The sequence below is a fragment of the Pristiophorus japonicus genome, chromosome 2 (genome assembly GCF_044704955.1).
Source record: "Pristiophorus japonicus isolate sPriJap1 chromosome 2, sPriJap1.hap1, whole genome shotgun sequence".
NCBI classification, from domain to species: domain Eukaryota; kingdom Metazoa; phylum Chordata; class Chondrichthyes; family Pristiophoridae; genus Pristiophorus; species Pristiophorus japonicus.
In genome coordinates, this window is record NC_091978.1 from 283,012,757 (window position 1) to 283,031,286 (window position 18,530).

General features: G+C 40.6%; 1 protein-coding gene across 3 annotated transcripts in view; it reads left to right on the top strand.

The window, feature by feature from the left end:
- lrba (LPS-responsive vesicle trafficking, beach and anchor containing) overlaps nucleotides 1-18,530 on the top strand; it is a 1,157,354-nt gene that overhangs the window by 625,053 nt on the left and 513,771 nt on the right. For all 3 annotated transcript variants that reach the window (XM_070871469.1, XM_070871472.1, XM_070871473.1), the window contains exon 37: nucleotides 5,377-5,501. In XM_070871469.1, coding sequence (XP_070727570.1) covers nucleotides 5,377-5,501 — 125 coding nt within the window. The remainder of the gene's footprint in view (nucleotides 1-5,376; nucleotides 5,502-18,530) is intronic.

Consider the following 18,530-nt stretch of genomic DNA (forward strand, 5'->3'; position numbering starts at 1 on the left):
GAGGATTTTAGAATTCAGCAAAGGAGGACCAAGAAATTGATTAGGAAAGAGAAAAAAGAATATGAGAGTAAATTAGCAAGAGACATAAAAACAGATTGTAAATGTTTCTATTGTTATGTAAATAGGAAGAGATTAGTGAAAGTAAATTGGGCCCATTAGAGGCAGAGACAGGAGAAATTATAATGGGCAATATGGAAATGCTAGCGACATTAAACAAATACTTGGTATCTGTCTTCACGGTAGAAGACACAAAAAACATTCCAGAATTAATGGGGAACCAAGAGTCTAGAGAGAATGCAGAACTTAAAGAAATCATTATAAGTAAATAGATAGTACTGAAGAAATTTAAGGGACTAAATGGCGATTAGTCCCCTGGACCTGACGACCTGCATCCTATGGTTTTAAAAGAGATAGCTGCAGAGATAGTGGATGCACTGGTATTAATCTTTCAGAATTCCTCAGATTCTAGAACAGTCCCCAAGGGTTGGAAGGAAGCAAACATAACCCCACTATTTAAGAAAGGAGGAAGAGAAAAAAACAGGTAACTATAGGCCAGTTAGCCTGGCATCAGTAGTAGGCAAAATGCTACAATATTATTAGGGATGTGGTAATAGGGCACTTAGAAAATAGTAATATGATTAGGCAGAGTCAACATGGTTTTATGAAAGGGAAATTGTGTTTGACAAATCTGTTAAGAGTTTTTGAAGATATAACTAGTAGGATGGATAAGGGGGAACCAGTGGATGTACAGTATTTGGATTTTCAAAAAACATTCGATAAGGTGCCACACAAGAGGTTATTACACAAAACTAGGACTCGTGGTATTGGGGGTTATATATTAGCATGAATTGAGGATTGGTTAATAAACAGAAAACAGACAGTACGAACAAGTGGGACTTTTTCGGGTTGGCTGGCTGCAACTAGCAGGGTACCGCAAGGATCACTGCTTGGTCTCAGCTATTTACAATCTATATTAATGAGTTAGATGAAGGGACTGAGTGTAACGTATCCAAGTTTACTGATGATCCAAAGTTTGGTGGAAAAGTAAGCTGTGAGGAGGACGCAAAGAGGCTGCAGAGAGATATAAACAGATTGACTGAGTGGGCAAGAACATGGCAAATGGAATACAATGTGGGCAAGTGTGAAGTTATCCACTTTGTAGGAAAAACAAAAAAGCAGAATATTTTTTGAATGGTGAAAGACTGCAAAATGTTTGCATTCAGAGGAACCTGAGGGACCTTGTACATGAATCACAGAAAGTTAACATGCAGGTACAGCAAGCAATTAGGAAAGCAAATGGGTTGCTAGCTTTTGTTACAAAGAGATTAGAGTATAAGAGTAAGGAAGTCTTACTACAATTTTACAGGGCATTGGTGAGGCCTCACCTGCAGTACTATGTACAGTTCTGGTCTCCCTAACTAAAGAAAGATATACGTGCCTTAGAGGGAGTGCAACAAAGGTTCACCAGACTGGTTCCTGAGATGAGGGGATTGCCATATGAGGAGGGATTGAGTAGACTAGGCCTATATTCCCTAGAGCTTAGAAGAATGAGAGGTGATCTAATTGAAACATATAAAAATCTTAAGGGACTTGACAGGGTTAATGCTGAGAAAATGTTTCCTCTGGCTGGAGAATCTAGAATATGTGGGTCACAGTCTCAAAATAAGGGGTCAGCCATTTAGGACTGAGATGAGAAATTTCTTCACAACGGGTTGTGATTCTTTGGAATTCTCTACCCCAGAGAGCAGTGGATGCTCAGTCGTTCAGTATATTCAAGACAGAGAGAATTAAGGGATATGGGGATAGTGCAGGAAGGTGCAGTTGAGGTAGAAGATCAGCCATGATCTTGTTGAATGGTGGAGCAGGCTCGAAGGGCCAAATGGCCTATTTTAGCTCCTTTTTCTTATGTTCTTTTCATTCTCTGAAGCAATGAGCGATTTAAAAACAAGTACAAAAATTCAAATGAAGATTTTATACCTAAAATGTGAACTATTCTCTCCACAGATACTGATTGACCTACTGAGTAATTTCTGTTTTCTGTTTTAGTTTTTAAAACAAATTTGTCTCACTAAAAATACATATGTTATAGAATAAGATTGGAATCTTTGTATGCGCACCACAGTTACATCTGGGAGTTCTTGTATCTTGAAAATGATATGCTTGAGAATATAGGGAGGTTTCCATTTCAGCAAATTTTGACGTGTGATATTTTTAGCTTGATTACAAAATATAGTTTTACATACATAGTTTTGTTTTCTCACATTATTTTGTTTGACTATGCTAAACCTAAATTATGAATCATATACTATTCCCAGAGGTGCTTTAATTTTTGGCAATATATTCCTTAAGTGGTTCTTAACGTCAAACTTTGCCCACTTCAGTTTTCAAGTTTCAAGTGCTCAACTATCAGGATTTTCCCCTCTATACACATTTTTGATCATGGTTACGTTTACAAGCCACAAAGTCCATCCAACTGAGCCAAACTGAGAATTGTTTTAAGTTCATTTCAGAAAATGCTTCGTTTTTATTATCAAGTGGATTTTAATTGTGAGTTTTGCTCGAACTTATATTAAAATTGGTGATTGAAAAATAAATGGGAAGTAATGAAGTTTTAAAATTTTTTAGAATAATTTCAGTGTGAAAATCACTAGATTAGTGTAAATAATCAGTGTTTGTGCTATTATTTCGTTGACAGTAGTTTGTCTCATTTCTTTGAATTGTTCAAATTTGAAGACTTTGAACATTACTGGTGTAATGATGTATGCTGATTGGGACATGCATTCATGTTCAGAAGTAGATGGTCCATCATAAAACAATTACAAATATACCATAAAACTGTGCATAAAATGGATGTTTTTAAGATCTTTGTATAATAATGTAATTTTCTTTTTTAGGGTAGTATTCCTGTAAGATTTTAAAATTCTAGTTTGTCAAAGCCAGCACTGGTTTCTGGGAGATACTGCTGTGCAGCATATTGAATCAGGAGTTGATATCTAGTTAATGACTGCTATCAATCAGAGGTAAATTGCATACATTAATAAAGGCGAGTCCTGCACAAAAGGCTCAGACACTGAGCATAATTATACCTCTTTTCTTCATTGACTTCCAAGTAGAGACTGGTATTTATGGCAGTTATTTTTTGTGATGAAATAAAAACTTTTAATTCGAGGTCTGTTTTAGTGGAGCACCATGAAATATGCATTATTCAGTTATAAGGATCAAATTATGAAGAAGCAAATGAACAACATGAGCTTTCTGTCAAGATTACTCTTGAATGGGGCATCTTGTTGTGGGTGAACTAATTACACAAATAGTATATAAATGAACACTGCAGATTCCTTTTGTAATTTTAATTGTTGTTATCTTGAAGAATGGCACCACATAATTCTGTCAAAAAACTGTCACGGTTGGATGAGAAATTAATAATTTATTGGCTTTAAAAAATATATTTAGCACAAAAAGTAGCAGAACGATTGATGGCTTGAGAGGTTAACACATTTTACAGGCTTTCATTAGCTTTTCACTATCATGTTGTTTGTCGCAGTGTGTGAAATAAGCTTTGTAAGAAATCTAGGTCTTGGGAACTAATTACTTCTGCCGATTGCCATACTGATGAATAGACCTTCATTGTATCTTTCCCCAGAAGACTGGGTGCAGTCTATGATTCACGCCTGGATCTCAGTAGATATTTGATAATAATTTTAATAGATGAATGTTGGAAGCCAGGATGATGAAGTGCCTGTTCGGGCACTGCAGCTATCGCAGCCAAACACATAACAGTCTGTCGTATGTGACTAAAATCGAGTAATAGACCTTGCGTTCACATTTTTTGGGGGGAGCGGTTTTAAATAAAAAAAGGAATGGAGGTATTTGAGATTACAGTTGATTATTGGTGCAGTATATTTTTTTCTGAACTTCAACATGGTCTAAATAAAAAAGAGGACAGAGGAGATGCGTGTATTTGGTGATTAAAACTTAATCATTAGCTACAAGCAAAAGTGTTATTTGTAGGAGATTTTACTGTGGGATTAAGCCCATATTAGTGAATTAGAAACACAAGTGATTTAATGGCTTAATTACATTGATGAAGCTGTAGACATAAATTCACTTACTGCGGTGAAATGCAGACTACTGACACATAGAATTATCCACTTTTTACTGAATACTGCTTGTTTAGATTGTATTTCCTAAGTGAATTGTTTTACACCAGAGGCACTTCTCGTAGTATTAGAAATAATTCTCTCTCTCGTATGTTTTGTGTACCCTACTACAAATAATGTCTAAAGCTTGGTGGTTGAATTACTGTTTTAATACTGTTCTTTAATCTATAATGTAACATTTCTGCATTTTCTGCTTGGAATGGTGGTGTTGCTTCTAAAATTCCAGTGAGTTAGAATGAAAGAGAAAACTAAGACTGAGAAATGTTGCCCTCCACTGAATAAAAAGATTTAGCTGATATATAACAAATCTTCTCATGTTGCTTTTCGAAAGCTGTAAAAAAAAAAGCTGTAAATGGAAGAGGGAGTTCTTCAGGCTGTGTAGTACAGCATTCTTTCAATTTGACATGAACAAATAAAAAGATTAGTGTTACCTTTTTATTGTATTTTGCTGCATAAAATTAGGTGTGCTTAACACTTTGCCTCTGAAAATATCATGTGGAGAAAAAAAATCAAATCTCATCTGTTTTAAATATATTACCTTGTCTTTGTGTAAGAATAGGTCTTAAAACTATCAGTGAAAGAAAGGAAATGCATTTTCTTGTGTTACTCTATGCCTCAGGGGCTAAATGTAATGAATATTTTAAGAGATTATTTTAATTAAATTTCTGCACGTCTAAATAGAGTAATATTTTATTATCTCTCATGTACGCACGTAACAGTACTGTTCATTAAAGTTAACACTTTCTGGACTGAGAATGCAAGGTATGATTTACTGACCTTGTGTGAAAACATACAAATTGGGAAGAAAAATGATGAAGGGGTAGACTTTGATTAATATAGGTAATGCTATACCATATTTATAATGGCCTTTTCCCTATTCTGGTTTATAAACGCAGTCACAGCTAAAGGTGTCCTGCTGAGGCTGAAATGAGGCTGAAATCAGAGCACATGCCACTAGAGTGTGGGGAAACTGATCACACTGTCAGGAATTCATTTCAAAATGATGTATTTAGTGCTCATTTCACCTTCCAAGAAGAAAAGGGAAAGGGGTTTCTTAGTCTGGAAGGTGATACTGTTATTTTCAAGGACAAACCTAACTTAAAGATTGCAGACTGCAAAAATGACCAACCAAACAAGGAGATCTTTATTCAGCACTTATGTGCTACCATGCTGTTTGATAATTGCTAACATATGTGCTGCCTCTGTTTCATTGCAGCCGTCCTCGTGAGTTCTGGCGCCTTGACTACTGGGAAGATGACTTGCGGCGCCGCCGACGGTTCGTTCGCAACTCATTTGGATCAACACATCCTGAAGCAGCACTTAAAGCAGCAATTGAAGACGGTTAGTTTCATAGAGAATTGGTTTCTGCTTATTGGCAGTAGGAACACAATAATAAAATTAGAGCTACATTTGTAAGACCATTTGAGTTGTGCCACACCACATGTTTTTATGTCAAATAACGTATTTTGACGTACGAACACTTAATTGCTGAATAGTTCCACATCATCTGACCAGACAAAGATCTGTGTGCCTGGATTTACTTTTGGTTTATTCTGTCATCATTATTTGTATTGAACAACAAAGTAGGTAAAATAGAAACGGTGTGATTCAAAAGTGATATTTTGTTAATACATCTTTTTGTATGTTTTAGAAATAGTTTTTTTTTTAAGTTTGTGCCCCTTTAAATGTAGAATCTCCTCTATCAAAAAGCTTCAGGTACAATTTAACATGGCAGAGACTGAAATCGGGGACACATACCTAAAATGCATAATGTTTCATTTGGGGGGGGGGGGGGGGAAATCAATATTTGAACCACAAGGAAACTGAAATAATATCCAAACTTAATAACTTGATAGAACAAAGAAGTTAAACTGTCATGAAACAGAGGCCAAAGATGTTGTCTTATTTGGTGGGAAACAATTCTAATTTTATAGAAAAGACAATCAAATTAGTATTGCGAAAAAGGCACACAAGTACAGAATGTCTTTCTGGTTTTTAAGTTAACTAATGCTATTCTTGCAGTTGTTTGGAAAATGGGTGGAATTTATTTTGTTTGCCCTCTTTCCCCTTCTGCCTCTTGGTCCCCAAAAGCCCTTTCCTAAATTACAGTCTGCATTCTAATGATCATTGGACTGGAGCTATAATTTAATGAGCTATAACATTGATTGCTGCTCCTATAGAAACAGATTTATTTAACTTGATCGTGCACTTGGTCATTTTTAACTGCAGTGAAAACTAATTAACAAGCATTGATTACCTTGTAAAAGTGACTCTGACTGAAAGCTATAAAATACTAGTGCAGAACATTTACCTTGTTGGTGTGTGTTGATAGTAAAGTTGTGCTCCTTTTTCTTGAAGGCATCATTTCTGAAAATAACTTTAGTTATTACTGATCAACAATTGTAGAAGGAAAATGTTTTGGAAGTTCAAATATCAGGCCATCATATTGTATGGTGTACCATTGATTTTGAAGCATTCTAAAATCAGATTAATTTTAATTTAATAAAGATATCCTCATTGGTTAGGTATTAAGTTTTTTTGGTTTTACTAGCATACTCTCAAGAAATTGATTATTGTAATGGTTTCCAATTTCAAGTCTTAGAAGTATTTCTTCCTAACGAAATAGAATGGCACAATCAGTTGCATTTTGGTTTCTGTCTAGTAGTTTAACCTATTGCACTCTGCCTTAAAGAGGTATTTCTGGAAGAAAATGTTCACAATATGTCACAAGATAGCACTGCAGTCGTGACATCTGTACTCAAGATGAATGACCAGGCTGACACTAGTCAATAAGAATGTGATCTAAAAGCAATAACTGTACCAAATCTGGAGATCCTTGGAGATTAGAACAGGACCAAATAGGTGAAGTGCACAGCTGGGCTGCTTCTGCCAAAGGGCTTTTGATGTAATGCACTGCTCTTATTAGCAGCATACATTTAGATAGATAAAATATATATTTTTCCTTTATTGTTTCACAGAATTGTTCTTATAGCAATATTTATTAATGTGTTAATATAAGCTACTGAGCTCCTGCCCTTGATGATCTCTTTCAAAACTATTTCAACTTGATACCTTTCTCCCAGCCTTCAAATGCATCTTAAAAGCTTAATAGTGCCTTTGTTTTTACCCCACAACTCTAAATCCTTCACTTGCTGCTTGGTGTTTAAGGTGCTCTGAGCTGTGCTATTTAAATGTAAGATAAGAACTATCATATAACTAAGCACATAATGTTATTTGTGGCTAATATCTCCTTCTCGACATCCATTTTTATAATGCCTCTGTGAAGCAACATGGGATGTTATTCTATGTTAAAAGCACTACATAAGTGCAAATTGTTGTTAAGAGGCTGCACAGAGGCTTGCATCGTATAAGTTAGAATGCTATTCCAGATTTTATTTTAATCCACAAAAAATAATTATCTTGTATAGCTTTGTGTGTTACTAGTGTCTATTTAATTTTAAAAACTTAAATGGAAGCCTTGTACCTGTTGCAACATCATACAAGTGCAGTCATTACTGTCATGGCCCAGCGAGTAGTGAATGTACAGTGACTAGTTGAGATCCAAATGCCCATATTGGTGGCCTAGCTGCTTAATACTTGGATATCGCATGTAAATAAAGCTGCAGGATTGAAAAGGCTTGCGTGGAAATTGTGCCTGAGTTGACTATTGGTATCCCTTTTTCTTTATATATTTATAAAATTGCTGACTGCATTGCTGATGCTGTGATATCCTGGTGCATCTGGGAACTGAAATATCATTGCATTGGTTTGAAAAATGTAATACCATTTGATTTATCTGTTGCAACAAAGAGAAGCATACGTGTTGATCGGATGAGGCAGGCTTCAATAAATTCTTTTTAAAAATAGAACGGATGAAAGAAACTACTGATGGCAGCTGCCAGTGATTGGGTGGAATGGGCTAGCAGATCCAAGACTTGCATTATTCACACACTTACCCTTTTTACTCCCTTAATTGCTGGTGATAACAGTTGTCTAACAGGTCTTTATGAAAATTACAGTATAAAACTTGCTTGTTAGGCTAGCAGTGTTTCTTTTTTATATATTCATTCATGGGATGTGGGTGTCGCTGACAAGGCCAGCATTTATTGCCCATCCCTAATCGCTGCTGTCCATTGAGAAATTTGTTTCATCCAGAGGATGGTAGAGGTCTGGAACTCAATGCCTGAAAGGGTGGTAGATGCATCGGGCAGGAAAGGAATATCAAACAGGAAGAATGAAATGCCTGTTGGGACAGTGAGTCGGCAGTATCCCAGTCCGTCCCCGCCCTCTTTCTCCCCCCCCCCACCCCCCCCCAGCCACATACACACACATTCTTAATTGTGATTCCGCCTGATTTCAGGTTGGAATTACAGAGGGGAATCCCCTCAAATGTCTTAAGTGTTGGCACAGCCAGGGCGGTAGGCTAGTGTGAGTTTACAGATAATGGATTTCTTTTTAGAGGTCAATGTTTAGAGAGAAAACAAGTTTATATATTTTATATATCAGGGAATGTAAGGAAGTCAGTTTTATAATCTATCTATTATAACTGAAACTATAAAGCCTGTGTCTCAATTTACTTAAGAGTATTTATCCAGGCCACCTGCAGTAGCTGGTATACACGAAAAGAGATTTCTTGCACGATCCCTGGGTTGCACTATCATTTACTTAGATATTGGGCAAGGAAAGTATGCATTCTGATTGTAGGGGACATGGGGTCCACTTATGAGAATGACCAGCGACACCGAACCATAGAGAAGATCGAAGTGCAATAACTCCAAAACATGATGATGTCAAGAAGTTGGAGCATTAAAGACATTCTGAAGGAAATTGAATATAGAGTAAAATTAACATTGGGGTGCGAGTGAGGGAAGTCAGTGAGGAGTGAATCTGAGAGATCGAATGAGGCTAACTAAGAAATTAATTGAATGAGTCAGAGGGTGCATGACTCAATGCATGAGTCAGAAAAGAAAGATTAGGAATGTGAGTCAGACAGCAAATGAATGAATGAGGCAGTGTATCTTTCATCCTAATTAGAGTTTTTTACAGATGAATTGAATTTTGAAAGCTTTTCATGTAAATGCAAAGGCTTTGATTTCCAACACCTGTGTTTTGACAGCAAATGTAAACATTCTAACTAACCAGAGTTGTGCACACTTTGTTTTCTCATTCTTATTTGTGTTTTTTAACAAATTAATTGAATTTTGAAAGCTTCTCATGTAAACACAATCTTCTTTTGATAGTTAGAAAATGTAAATATTTTAATTAAATTTCTGCTCCGCACTCTCCATTACCCACTCATATACCCATTTTCCCCATCCCCATTGTCCAACTCCCAGCCGTTCACTTCCCCCAGCCCCCAATTACCCAATTCCCACCTTCCACACTGCTTACTCACTAATTCAACATTGACCCCAATAAATAGTTACTCCCTCCCCAAATAATTACCTCCAAATGTTTACTTGATTGCGTTACATACTCAAATTTGCACCTCCCTACACTCCCAATCTCAAGTACGACCTGAATTTCTCCAAATAATCACTGTGCCCAACACACCCAACCTATTCTTGACTGCTCACTGCTCCTTCATTATTAATCTGTTATCCCAAATAATCATTATTCACCCCAAGTTACTCACTTCCCCCCCAAACTGCTCATTTCTCAGCCCCACTTATTTCCCCACACTCCAAGTTCATTACAAATTCAGCATCCATCTCCCAAACAGCGTGTTTGCTCATTTATTATGAGCAGTGCCATAGAAGAACCACTTCCTTACAATATAGAAACATAGAAAACATAGAAAATAGGTGCAGGAGTAGGCCATTCGGCCCTTCGAGCCTGCACCGCCATTCAATGAGTTCATGGCTGAACATGCAACTTCTGCTTTCTCGCCATACCCCTTGATCCCCCAAGTAGTAAGGACTACATCTAACTCCTTTTTGAATATATTTAGTGAATTGTACACAAACTGTACACAATACTCCAGGTGTGGCCTCACCAAGGCCCTGCACAACTGTAGTAACACCTCCCTGCTCCTGTACTCAAGTCCCCTCGCTATGAACCTCCACAACTTTCTGTGGTAGAGAATTACACAGGTTCACCACTCTCTGGGTGAAGAAGTTTCTCTTTATCTCGGTCCTAAATGGCTTACCCCTTATCCTTAGACTGTGACCCCTGGTTCTGGACTTCCCCAACATTGGGAACATTCTTCCTGCATCTAACCTGTCTAAACCCATCAGAATTTTAAACGTTTCTATGAGATCCCCTCTCATTCTTCTGAACTCCAGTGAATACAAGCCCAGTTGATCCAGTCTTTCTTGATATGTCAGTCCCGCCATCCTGGGAATCAGTCTGGTGAACCTTCGCTGCACTCCCTCAATAGCAAGAATGTCCTTCCTCAAGTTAGGAGACCAAAACTGTACACAATACTCCAGGTGTGGCCTCACCAAGGCCCTGTACAACTGTAGTAACACCTCCCTGCCCCTGTACTCAAATCCCCTCGCTATGAAGGCCAATATGCCATTTGCTTTCTTAACCGCCTGCTGTACCTGCATGCCAACCTTCAATGACTGTTGTACCATGACACCCAGGTCTCGTTGCACTTCCCCTTTTCCTAATCTGTCACCATTCAGATAATAGTCTGTCGCTCTGTTTTTACCACCAAAGTGGATAACCTCACATTTATCCACATTATACTTCATCTGCCATGCATTTGCCCACTCACCTAACCGATCCAAGTCACTCTTCAGCCTCATAGCATCCTACTCGCAGCTCACACTGCCACCCAAAACTTAGTGTCATCCGCAAGTTTGGACATACTACATTTAATCCCCTCGTCTAAATCATTAATGTACAATGTAAACAGCTGGGGTCCCAGTACAGAACCTTGCGGTACCCCACTAGTCACTGCCTGCCATTCTGAGAGAAGTACCCATTTACTCCTACTCTTTGCTTCCTGTCTGCCAACCAGTTCTCAATCCACGTCAGCACACTACCCCCAATCCCATGTGCTTTAACTTTGCACATTAATCTCTTGTGTGGAACCTTGTCGAAAGCCTTCTGAAAGTCCAAATACATCACATCAACTGGTTCTCCCTTGTCCACTCTACTGGAAACATCCTCAAAAAATTCCAGAAGATTTGTCAAGCATGATTTCCCTTTCACAAATCCATGCTGACTTGGACCTATCATGTCATCTCTTTCCAAATGACATCCTTAATAATTGATTCCATCATTTTACCCACTACCGATGTCAGGCTATAATTCCCTGTTTTCTTTCTCCCTCCTTTTTTAAAAAGTGGGGTTACATTGGCTACCCTCCACTCCATAGGAACTGATCCAGAGTCTATGGAATGTTGGAAAATGACTGTCAATGCATCCGCTATTCCAAGGCCACCTCCTTAATTACTCTGGGATGCAGACCATCAGGCCCTGGGGATTTATCCGCCTTCAATCCCATCAATTTCCCCAACACAATTTCCCAACTAATAAGGATTTCCCTCAGTTCCTCCTTCTTACTGGACCCTCTGACCCCTTTTATATCCAGAAGGTTGTTTGTGTCCTCCTTAGTGAAAACCGAACCAAAGAACTTGTTCAATTGGTCTGCCATTTCTTTATTCCCCGTTATGACTTCCCCTGATTCTGACTGCAGGGAACCTACATTTATCTTTACTAGCCTTTTTCTCTTTACATATCAATAGAAGTTTTTGCAGTCCATTTTAATGTTCCCTGCAAGCTTCCTCTCGTACTCTATTTTCCCTGCCCTAATCAAACCCTTTGTCCTCCTCTGCTGAGTTCTAAATTTCTCCCAGTCCCCGGGTTCGCTGCTATTTCTGGCCAATTTGTATGCCACTTCCTTGGCTTTAATACTATCCCTGATTTACCTTGATAGCCACGGCTGAGCCGCCTTCCCTTTTTTATTTTTACGTCAGACCGGGATCTACAATTATTGTAGTTCATCCATGTGGTCTTTAAATGTCTGCCATTGCCCATCCATGCCCATCCACTGTCAACCCCTTAAGTATCATTAGCCAATCTATCCTAGCCAATTCACGCCTCATACCTTCAAAGTTACCCTTCTTTAAGTTCTGGACCATGGGCTCTGAATTAACTTTCATTCTCCATCCTAATGCAGAATTCCACCATATTATGGTCACTCTTCCCCAAGGAGCCTCGCACAACGAGATTGCTAATTAATCCTCATTACACAACACCCAGTCAAAGATGGCCTCCACCCTAGTTGGTTCCTCGACATATTGGTCGAGAAAACCATCCCTATGCACTCCAGGAAATCCTCCTCCACCGTATTGCTTCCAGTTTGGTTAGCCCAATCTATGTGCATATTAAAGTCACCCATTATAACTGCTGCACCTTTATTGCATGCACCCCTAATTTCCTGTTTGATGCCCTCCCCAACATCACTGCTACTGTTTGGAGGTCTGTACACAACTCCCACTAACGTTTTTTGCCCTTTGGTGTTCTGCAGCTCTACCCATATAGATTCCACATCATCCAAGCTTTCCTAACTATTGCATTGATCTCTTTAACCAGCAATGCTACCCCACCTCCTTTTCCTTTTATTCTATCCTTCCTGAATGTTGAATACCCTTGGATGTTAAGTTCCCAGCCCTGATCATCCTGGAGCCACGTCTCTGTAATCCCAATCACATCATATCTGTTAACATCTATTTGCACAGTTAATTCATCCAAAGGGAGTTAGATGAAGTCCTTACTACTCGGGGGATCAAGGGTTATGGCGAGAAAGCAGGAAGGGGGTACTGAAGTTTCATGTTCAGCCATGAACTCATTGAATGGCGGTGCAGGCTAGAAGGGCTGAATGGCCTGCTCCTGCACCTATTTTCTATGTTTCTATGTTTCTATGTTTCTATTATTACGGATACTCCTTGCATTAAGACACAAAGCCTTTAGGCTTGTTTTTTAACACCCTTTGTCCTTTTAGAATTATGATGTAGTGTGGCCCTTTTTGTTTTTTGCCTTTGTTTACTCGGCCTTCCACTATTGCTTTTTGCCTTTCGACCATCTGTTTCTAACTCCATATTACTTCGCCGTGTCTCGCTGCATAGGTTCCCATCCCCCTGCCATATTAGTTTAAACACTCCCGAACTGCATTAGCAAATGTTACCCCTAGGACATCAGTTCCAGTCCTGCCCAAGTGCAGACCGTCCCTTTTGTACAGATCCCACTTCCCCCAGAACTGGTTCCAATGTCCCAGGAATTTGAATCCCTCCCTCTTGCACCACTGCTCAAGCCACATGTTTATTCTAAATATCCTGCTCCATCTGCTCTGATTAGCACGTGGCACTGGTAGCAATCTAGAGATTACTACCTTTGAGGTCCTACTTTTGAATTTAACTCCTAACTCCCTAAATTCAGCTTGTAGGACCTCTTCCCACTTCTTACCTATATCGTTGGTACCTACATGTACCACGACAACTGGCTGTTCACCCTCCCTCTCCAGAATGCTCTGCAGCCGCTCCGAGACATCCTTGACCCTTGCACCAGGGAGGCAACATACCATCCTGGAGTCTCGGTTGCGGCCGCAGAAACTCCTATCTATTCCCCTTACAATAGAATCCCCTATCACTATAGCTCTCCCATTCTTTTTCCCGCCCTTCTGTCAGCAGAGCCGCTCATGGTGCCATGAACCTGGCTGCTGGTGCCTTCCCCTGGTAAGTCATCTCCCCCAACAGTATCCAAAACGGTATATCTGTTTTGGAGGGAGATGACCGCAGGGGACTCCTGCACTACCTTCCTGCTCATGCCTTGTCTCTTGGCCACCCATTCACTATCTGTCCTCACCCTTACCTGCGGTGTGACCAACTCACTAAATGTGCTATCCACAACATTCTCAGCATCGCGCATGCTCCAGAGTGAGTCCATCTGCAGCTCCAGTGCCGTCATGTGGTCTGTCAGGAGCTGTAGCTGGACACACTTCCTGCACACATAGCACAGGAGGAGCATGACACAGGTCTGAGCTCCCCTTAATTTAATTTACTTACTAAAATTTACTTAAACGCCAAACAGCTACTTAGTAGTTCGCTGCCAATTAAACCAATCTAAAAGTCAGTCTAAAAGTGAGTTATACTTGCCAGTCGAACAGCCAACCACTTACCAGCTTGGCTTTCTTCTGACTTTCTGTGAGCAATACCATGGAAGATCAAATAGTAATATAATTGTGCATACAGATGTTGCAAACTGTCCAATGCAAATTCCTGTGTTGCACTTTAAAATAAATAGCATAAAGAAACAAAGGCAATCATTTGAAATGTGCAAAATACTGAAGCCACAATAACTGCAGGCTCTCAATGCACCTTGCTACAAACCAAACCAGGATTCTGATTTCCTTTCCTTTCAAAATAGCACATCCTCTGACTTACTCAGTTTAGATGCCCCATCTGCATCCTAAAACTGATGAGCAAATTCCAATTTGTAAGGTTTTCTGATCAAGCTATAATTACATTCTGACCTGAGCAGAATAATACATTGTGCATTACATGCAGTGACACTCCAATCCTTCTTAAAAATGTGTCATCAGAAAAGCCACAGGTGATCTGCTAATACATATTAATTTATCTCCCCTAATATTGAGGGATAAAAGTTTTTTTTAACATTTCTCTTCCTGCAATTATCTTTCTGCTCATCTTCCTGTCTATCTCTGAATGTTCTAATTATTTTCTCTGGCCTTTTTTTGTTGAGAAAAATAGTTAAGCATTCCCTTTTAGACAAATCCATCTCAATTTGTTGCAATCTAATTTGAGTTGTTATGGCAACAATTGAGCATTGCTGCTTTTTTTGAGCAAACTTGTACAGATATCATCAATAAATGTTATTTACCTCATAGAATCATAGAAATTTACAGCACAGAAGGATTGCTTTTGGCCCATTGTGTCTGTGCCGGCCTAAAAAGAACTATCCAGCCGAATTCCATTTTCCAGCTCTTGGTCTGTAACCCTGTAGGTTGCAACACTTCAAATGCGTATCCAAGTAGTTCTTAAATCTGATTTGGGTTTCTGCCTCTACCACACTTTCAGGCAGTGAGTTCCAGACCACCTCCACCTGATGAGTGAAAGAAATTCTCCTCAACTCCCCTCTAATCCTTCTACCAATTATCAGTCTATGCCCTCAGGTTATTGACCTCTCAGCTATGGGAAATAAGTCCTACCTGTCCACTTTATCGAGGCCCTTCATAATTTTATACACCTCAATTAAGTATACCCTCAGCCTCCTCTGTAAAGTAAACAACCTCAGCCTATCCAGTTTTTCCTCATAGCTAAAATTCTTCAGTCCTGGACAAATCCTTGTAAATCTCCTCTGTATCCTCTCTAGTGCAATCACATCCTTCCTGTAATGTGGTGACCAGAACTGTACGCAGTACTCGAGCTGTGGCCGAACTAGCGTTTTACACAGCTGTGTAAATCAATGATATGTACTGAGCCCTGCGGAACCCCACTGGAAACAGCCTTCCAGGCACAAAAACACCCGTCGACCATTACCCTTTGCTTCCTGCCGCTGAGCCAATTTTGGATCCAAACTTACACTTTCCCTTGGATCCCATGGGCTTCTACGTTTCTAACCAGTCTGTCGTGTGGGACCTTGTCAAAAGTCTTGCTAAATAAAGTCCACGTAAACTACATCAAATGCACAACCCTCGTCGACCTTGTTAACTTCTCAAAAAATTCAAGCAAGTTAGTCAGACATGACCTTTCCTTAACAAATCCATGCTGATTGTCCTTGATTAATCCGTGCCTTTCTAAATAACGATTAGTACATTCTCAGAATTTTTCCGATAATTTGCCCACCACCGAGGTTAGGCTGATTGGCTTGTAATTATTCTGTCTATCCTTTTCTCCCTTTTTAAAACACGGTACACATTAGCAGTCCTCCAGTACAACACCTGTAGCCAGAGAGGATTGGAAAATGATTACAAAGGCTATACACACAGAAACAGGCCATTTGGTCCAACCAGTCCATGCCGACGTTTATGCTCCACTCGAGCCTCCTCCCGTCTTTCCTCATCTAACTCTGTGAGCATAACCCTCTATTCTCTTCTCCCTCATATGCTTATCTAACCGCCCCTTAAATGCATCTATACTATTTACTTCAACTACTCCCTATGGTAGCAACTTCCACATTCTCACCATTCTAAAGCAGTTTCTTCGGAATTCCCTATTTGATTTCTTGGTGACTATCAAATTGATGGGCTCTAGTTTTGCTCTTCCCCACAAGTGGAAATATTTTCTCTATCTACTCTATCAAAGCCTTTCATAATTTTAAAAACCTGTAATAGGTCGCCTTCTCTTTTTAAGAGAGAAGAGACCCAGCCTGTTTGCCCTTTCCTGATAGGTATACCTTTGCATTTGTGGTATCATCCTTTTAAATCTTCTCTGCGTCCTCTCTAGTGCATCCAGAATTGCACGCAGTACTCCAAGTGTGGCCTAACCAAGGTTAGATAAAAGTTTAGTGTAACTTCACTACTTTTCAGTTCTATCCCTCCAGTGCTTGGTTTGCTTTTTTTATGGCCTTGTTCCCTGTGTCAATACTTTGTGATTTGTGTATTTGTACTCCGAGATCCCTTTGCTCCTCTACCTCTCCAAGACTCGCACCCACCAAGTAATGTGTGACCTCTCTATTCTTCCTCCCAAAAATGTGTCAGCTGTGGCTCAGTAGGTAGCACACTCATCTCTGAGTCAGAAGGTTGTGGGTTCAAATCCCACTCCAGGGACTTGAGCACATAAATCTAGGCTGACACTCTAGTGCAGTGCTTGAGGGAGTGCTGCACTGTAGGAGATGCCATCTTTCAGATGAGAAGTTAAACCGAGGCCCCATCTGCCCTTTTAAGTGGACATAAAAGATCCCATGACACTATTTCGAATAAGAGCAGTGTCCTGGCCAAATATTTGTCCCTCAATCAACATAACATAAAAAAAACAGATTATCTGGTCATTATCACATTGCTGTTTGGAGTTGCTATGGGCAAATTGGCTGCCGCGTTTCCCACATTACAACTGTGATTACACTCCAAAAGTACTTAATTGACTGTAAAGCACTTTGAGACATCCAGTGGTCATGAAAAGCGCTATATAAATGTAAGTCTTTCTTTTTCAAAACATAATACCTTATATTTATCTGTGTTGAAATTCATTAGCCAATTATATGTCCATTCTGTAAGTTTATTAATGTCTTCCTGTAGTTTGTTGCAGTCCTCCTGAGTATTGACTATTCCCCCCTCCCCCCAAATTTGGTGTCATCCACAAATTTCGAAATTGTGTTTTTGATTCCAAAGTCTAAATCATTCATATAAATTGTGAACAGTGGTCCCAGCACTGATCCTGGAACACCACTTCCCACTTCTCACTCTGAATAGCTACCCTTTACCCCTATTCTCTGCTTTCTGTCTTTAACTTATCAAAGGCCTTTTGAAAATCTAGATAAATTACATCGACTACTTTACCCTTGTCTACTGTCTCTGTTAACTCATCCAAAAAATTAGAGGTTGGTCAAGTAAGACTTTCCCTTTTGAAATCCATGCTGATTATTCATTATATTTTTGGTTTCTCGGGGCCCAAGTTTCCGCCCTCGGGAAAAACGGCGCATCTCGATAAGGTGCGCCGACTTTCTAGAAGAAAATGGGCACCGAAAATTTACCTTGTGATTGTCCGGTCTCCGGACGTCTTCGTGCTCGGCGTGACGGAGCACAAGGGGTCGGGGGCGGAGCCAGGTTCCAGCGCTGAAAACAGTGCCGAGACCTCTGCACATGCGCGTTAGAGTGTGTGCACATGTGCAGTAGCTCCAGGCCCCCGAGGCTGTGTGGGAGGGGCCCGACCCCAGTACTGGCCAAATGGGCTCACTGGGCGAAGATTGGGACTCGGACCTCCCTTCCGTTCAGCTGCCTCCCTCCCCACCTCCCTCCCGTTCAGCCCCCCTCCCCCCCCCCTCTCCCGCCCCCTCTTCACCGCCCCCTTCATCCCCCCCACCCCGTCGGCGGCAGGGCCCGCCCGGCATTTCGCTGGGGCGGGCCCCGCCTGAAGTATCAGCGACGGCGGTGGCCCGGTCCGGCCCATTCAGCCTCTCCCCTCCTCCCTCCTGTTCAGCCTCCTCCCCCCCTTCTCTCTTCCCCTCCCCCCTTCCCCTCCCTCTTCCCTACCTCCCTCCCTCCATCCATGTCGTCGGCGGGGCCCCTCTGGCATCTCGCTGGGGGCGGGCCCCACCCGAAGTATCGGCGGCGGCAAGGCTTATTCCATTCAGCCTCTCCCTCTCTCCCTCCCCCCTCCTCTCTCTCCCTCCCCCCTCCTCTCTCTCCCTCCCCCCTCCTCTCTCTCCCTCCACCCTCCTCTCTCTCTCTCTCCCTCCCCC